Here is a 5,159-nt window from a genome sequence, read left to right as displayed (position 1 = left end):
GGGCTCTTGGCAAAGTCAGTTGGCCAAAGGATGCCCTCCATCGCTATGGGAACACACCTGGGAACCCATAGGACGAAGCGATCTCGTCATGTTGAATTGCTGCGCTTAATTTGGTTGCTAAAAATCTCTGCAACCGGTGGTCGTTTCAGAGCAATATTCGGGTAGGGAGGGAGGGCAGCTACCCCCCGTGTGCTCAACGTGCTTCCCAGCAGCAGAACGGTGGCACCTCTCTTTGCTCTTCCAAAATATAAATATTTCATTAGATTTTTTCTTTTCTATTTTCTTTTTTCCTTCCCAAAGACAAATCCTTCACATATTTGGAGAAGGAGATTTCACCTTCTTCACTCTTCATCAGATCCATTTAAGAAGGTGGCTTGGGAGCTCGTGTCACACTTTTGCTGCCGGACTCCGAGACCGATGTAGGGCTTTCCGCTGCCTTTCCTGTACCTCTGGACGCAGCTGTAACCCACAAACAATAAATCCCTGTTAGCAACCCCCCCACAAACTAATGCCACTCACCAGAACGCTCAGGGGAGCGAAGTGCACCCGTAATGAATACACAGAGGGGAAGAAATTATTATAGAGGTCCTAAAATGCTGTTGGGGGGGAGATTGTTGGGGTTTTTTTATTCCATATAAAGTCTATTTGCTTGCATAGACTGGACCATCCCTTCTGTAGCCCATGTCTCGGCAAGCCATGCAGCATCCCTTAGAGGTTCATGGGCCGCAGGAGCATCCCTGAAAGTGGGATAATGCCCCCTTCCCATCCCTTTGGAAAAGCCACGCCGGGCGCTGGCGATGTTTTAACCATCAGACAGTGCCGCTGTACCTCTAATAACTCAGCGACCGTCAACCGCTTCAAAGTCCTTGCAAGGGAGGGGACAAAGTGTCAGGGGGTCCTGGTAATGCTTAGATTTCTCTATCACATTAAAGTTTGACTTCCAGCACTCGGTGCAAAGAGAAAAAAAAGAAAAGAAGCAGTGGGACTTCCAGGAGCCGCTTCAGAGGCTCGGTTATTTGACTTCTCCACCTTTAATGTCCCTGCCTCTTGCTGACACTATTTTGCATTCTGTGCACTCGACAAATAATGCGCGCGCCTGTCGCCGTGCCCTAAAACTGGCGGTAGTCAGGGGCTGCTTATTCAGCTCTGACTTTGTACTCCAGGATCTTCTAGAGTACATCTGCATCTCACCTCAGCCATCCCCAGCCCCGTCTGCCCACCCAGCTCCTCCCCGAATTCACGCCCCAGCCGTACCAGTAAGCGAGAGTGTAGTTTATAGCCAGGACGGCCGCAGCAGCTGCCCAGTGCCAGAAGAAGCACATGGTGAGGAACATGATGTTGTCGTGGTCCTTCTCATCCCACGTCGGACCTCCCCACGGCTGGAAAAGCACGACCCCGATCTGGGTGGAACAAGTAATTTATTAGCTTGGGGGCGGAAAAACAAACAAACAAACAAAAATCAATGTACTGAAGCCCTCCAGCCCCTCTCCGTCCGTCTGGGTTATCACCGTGATCCACGTGGTGACCGAGGGACTTGAGCTCTGACCTGGATGCTGGTTTTTGCTAAGACAAAAACTGAAGTCCAGCCTTGCCATAAGGGACCACACAAAGCAAGACTGCGCCTGCGGTCTCTCTCTTTCTGTACAATATTCAGAGGCAGTTGTCCCTCTGCCTTGCAGACTCCTAGCCATCCTTTAAAAACTCCAAATGGAGTATTTTACAAGCTCAGCCCAGTTTTTAATCTCCGAATAAAGGCCGGTTGGAGTTAGCGCAGCAGACCCGGGGCTGAGAAAGAGGAGGGGAACTCGCGTGTCTTTTCGGCAGCTTAGTTTTGGGGCTGGTTATCTCCAACTGATTTCTTTGCTCCTCCAACTACTATCAAAGCAAGCAGCTGGCTGTATTTTTCACTCAGCCATTTTATTGCTTGGTGGGGTTTGCATCTTTCCACTAAACCAGAGGGAGGGCTGCAGGGTGCATTAGACACATTAAGCAATTAGTACTTGGTTGTTAGATACTGTAAAATGTTGCTCGCTTGCTTTTGCTGTTCCCCCCAGAGAAGCAATAAGCCAAGACAAACAGCTATTTCCGCAGGAGCAGTCATCAGAGATGACCTGCGATAAGTAAATTTTCCTTCTGGGTGATGATCTATTTATGAAGCCAGCCTGGCAAAATTCTCCTTCAGAGGTGTGCGATTGATAGGTGATGTACGGCTTCTTTTCCTCTTTTCCCATTGCTCTCCTACCTCTTGCTCCGCAAGAGAATGCAGAACCGACCTGCCAGAACCACGTTCCCTGGACGATGGTGACGCCGGCTCTGAACATCTCCAGGACAATGTTGTCACGGAGGAAGACCTCCAACATGACGCTGCAGGCCCCAGAAAAGATGACGATGAGCAGCAGGGTGTGGATATGCTGATCCAGCATGGGACGGTGAAGGACGTGGTAGTAGAAGAGACAACCTGCCAAAATATGTACCACGCTTAGAGTAGCATTAGCAATATCAACCATGACCACAGAGCCCTGGTAGAGTAAACCACCTGCCCGGCTGGCAAACTGGGCCATGAAAACAAGGGATTCTACATAGCACCATCCCTTTGGGTCTCCTGGCATCCCTCCGTCCTGGAGGGATGAGATGCCCGACTTTGGGGCAGGAGGAGCCGAGCAATATGGGGAACAAAGGCAGAGGACAAAAGGAGGGTGGTTTTCTCCCCGTGTCGGTGCCATCACCTCTTCAGATCACCCTCCCCTCGTAGCCAGGTTCCTGCCCTGTCCTGCTTTTCCACTGCTAAACTTCACCATTTTCTTGGGAGCTGGAAATGATAAATTTCCTTTTCTTACGTGCCAAGCTATGCCTCTTGAGCTGCCCCTGCTGCTACTTCAAAAATCCCCTGGGATCGGGGAAGGGAAAATGGCAAGAGATGTGCCTTCGTTAAGGGGCTTTCTATATAAGCAAGACCTTCATTTCCTTGTGTCTTTTCCCTGTGTGATCCAAGAGGGGTCTGAAATCCTGGCTCGTGACTTGCAAGACAGCCTGAAGATAAAATTATATTCATCATGTGCTAAAGCCAGGGTAAGTCACTTGAATTTGCCACGTGCACCGCAAGCAGATGAGGATGACGATGCCCGCAGTGCAATTAATGGCTCTCGGGGAGAGGGAACACAGGGCACACCGACAGCTCTGTAGACGTAAGATAAATGCAGCATCCACCAGTCATTTATCGTAACGAGGAAACTCAGCCTGCTGCTTCATACCACTGTCACCCTAGAAATCCCAACCCAGGCAAAGCCAGGGCTTATTGATGCCCATCTTGCTCTAGATCGCCCTTCGATAACGTATCACCCGCAACGTGTCCTACCCTCAGGGGTGTTCAGAGCAGTATCTCGGTCTGGCAAATTTTGGTCCCTTTCTGACTCACCCTCCGACATCTCTCTCTGAAATAAGCGCTACCTTCTACTGACCTTCAACAAACACAGCCACGGAGAGCATGAGGCGATCCAGACCCAGCGGCACAACCTGGGAGATGTAGGTCAAGACGTCCACCACCCCGGAGAGGCCGTAGAAGAGGTACATGGTGGTGTGCTGCCAGTTCATCAGCTTCACCCAGTCCCGGTTCTCCCCGCTGTAAAGGTACAAGTGTGGACCATCTGGGACGAACTGCTCTGCCAGCCTTCCTGCACGGTAGCATGCCGTTTCTGACGGTTTATGTGCAACGATGGTTGGTTGATGCTACTCATTGCTGCGGGGAGGGGGGAATTCTGAAGCGAGAGCTGATGGTTTTGCGTTAGGGAGAAAGGACTGGCTATAAAAATCAGGCCTGCCTGTATTAATGGTAGCTCAGCTTTGGGAAGGGGTACGAGATGTGGTCTTTTCACATCAAACTCTCTTAGAGATCAAGGCAAGGTGAACATCAAAGATGCATCCTTCTGTGTCTGGACCGGTTTCTCTGCAGTAAGGGCTCCATCACGACAGGCTGGGAAGCTACCAGCATAGCTAGTAAAATGTAATCCTTACCTATTAGAGCAAAGATGATTTTGATTCCCCCTTCGATGGCATCCACACGTTGGAAACAATAAATCCTGTAGGATTTCTTATTTACTTTCTGGTTGAGATACTGCAGCGGGTATTTCACAGACCACCAGAGCCCAAAGAGCAAGAAGAAACTGCCTGGAAGCGCGTGACCCTTGAAATTCGCCATCCCGACAACCTTCTCTCACTGCAAGGCAAAGAAAAACAATGTCGGTATACAACTTACACCTGTTATTAGACATAACGCTGGGAAAAAATGGGATTTCCCTTTCGGGGAGGACTGGAAAAGACTGGACCAAACACATGGGAACTGGGAAACCCTCCGAGGGTGAGAGGTGGGAACATCTGGGACCTCTCGGAGGTCCTTGCCCCAAGATTAGAAAATGGCCAAAAAAGCCGGAGGCCAGACTAGTTCAGCAAAGGCCCCATATCTGCTGCAATCTCTGACGCATCCCAGCCTGAAGTTTGCATCCCCCGGGATCCCTCCCAGCAATAGCTCCTGCTTGTCCTGCCCTTCTGCAGGTGTGAGGGAGAGCACCCGCTGCAGACCAGGGCAGGGTGGGCTTCTCGGGAGAGAGAATACGCAGTAAGGTCTAAGGGTAAATGTGGGTGGGTTTCCTTAGCTCCTTGAACAGCCACAGAAGTAGCGTGCTATGTCCAAAATCTTTTTAAATTCCTGGAATTATTTCAGCCCATGGAAGGGGAGGGTGGGGGGAAAACCACCCCACATCTATCTTGCAAAGCCAAAGCATTTTCTTAAAAACGTAGCTTCAACAATACCCCAAAAGCTGCTGGAAACAAAACATTTCGGTTTTGGGCAAACAAACTGACTGGTTCTCTCCATCACCGCCTCCTCCCACCCCTTCTTCACTCTCTGGAGCATCACTAAGCTGGGATTTGCACCGCTCGAGCCAAGATGCTCGAGCCTCCGTGCCCCTTCATGCCGGAGCGCACACGTGCGTGGTTTGTAGGAGAACCAGGGGACCCGTTTCCTAGGAGAATTACAGCAATTAAAACCCAGCCGGCTCCTGTTTGCCATTTGCTGGTTTGCTTAATTAGGTGGAGAAACGATTAGCTCTTTCATGTGGGTTCGAGCGTACGTTCGGGGGCCTGCCCTGCTGCGCTCCCAGGTC

The 5,159-nt window shown here is 50.6% G+C and overlaps 1 protein-coding gene across 1 annotated transcript; it reads right to left on the bottom strand.

The window, feature by feature from the left end:
• Positions 1 to 341: 341 nt before the first annotated feature.
• LOC104158081 (transmembrane protein 45B-like) lies at positions 342 to 4,204 on the bottom strand. Its single transcript, XM_009695643.1, has 5 exons — positions 4,012 to 4,204; positions 3,459 to 3,671; positions 2,274 to 2,458; positions 1,255 to 1,400; positions 342 to 459 (listed from the first exon to the last, which is right to left on the bottom strand). The coding sequence occupies exons 1-5, from the start codon at positions 4,193 to 4,195 to the stop codon at positions 342 to 344; spliced, it is 846 nt and encodes a 281-aa protein (XP_009693945.1). The 5' UTR covers positions 4,196 to 4,204.
• Positions 4,205 to 5,159: the final 955 nt, after the last annotated feature.

Source organism: Cariama cristata, unplaced genomic scaffold (genome assembly GCF_000690535.1).
Source record: "Cariama cristata isolate BGI_N322 unplaced genomic scaffold, ASM69053v1 scaffold1400, whole genome shotgun sequence".
Classification (NCBI taxonomy): Eukaryota; Metazoa; Chordata; class Aves; order Cariamiformes; family Cariamidae; genus Cariama; species Cariama cristata.
Note: the sequence above shows the minus strand (reverse complement) of the source record. Positions and strands in the feature narration are given on the sequence as shown.

Bases quoted from the DNA above. Each gene is read 5' to 3' on its own strand.
- LOC104158081 (XM_009695643.1), bottom strand. From the start codon at position 4,195: ATGGCGAATTTCAAGGGTCACGCGCTTCCAGGCAGTTTCTTCTTGCTC. The intron at 3,672-4,011 runs GTAAGGATTACA...GCTACCGTGCAG, and splicing joins AATCATCTTTGCTCTAATAG to GAAGGCTGGCAGAGCAGTTC. The intron at 2,459-3,458 runs GTCAGTAGAAGG...ATATTTTGGCAG, and splicing joins CGTGGCTGTGTTTGTTGAAG to GTTGTCTCTTCTACTACCAC.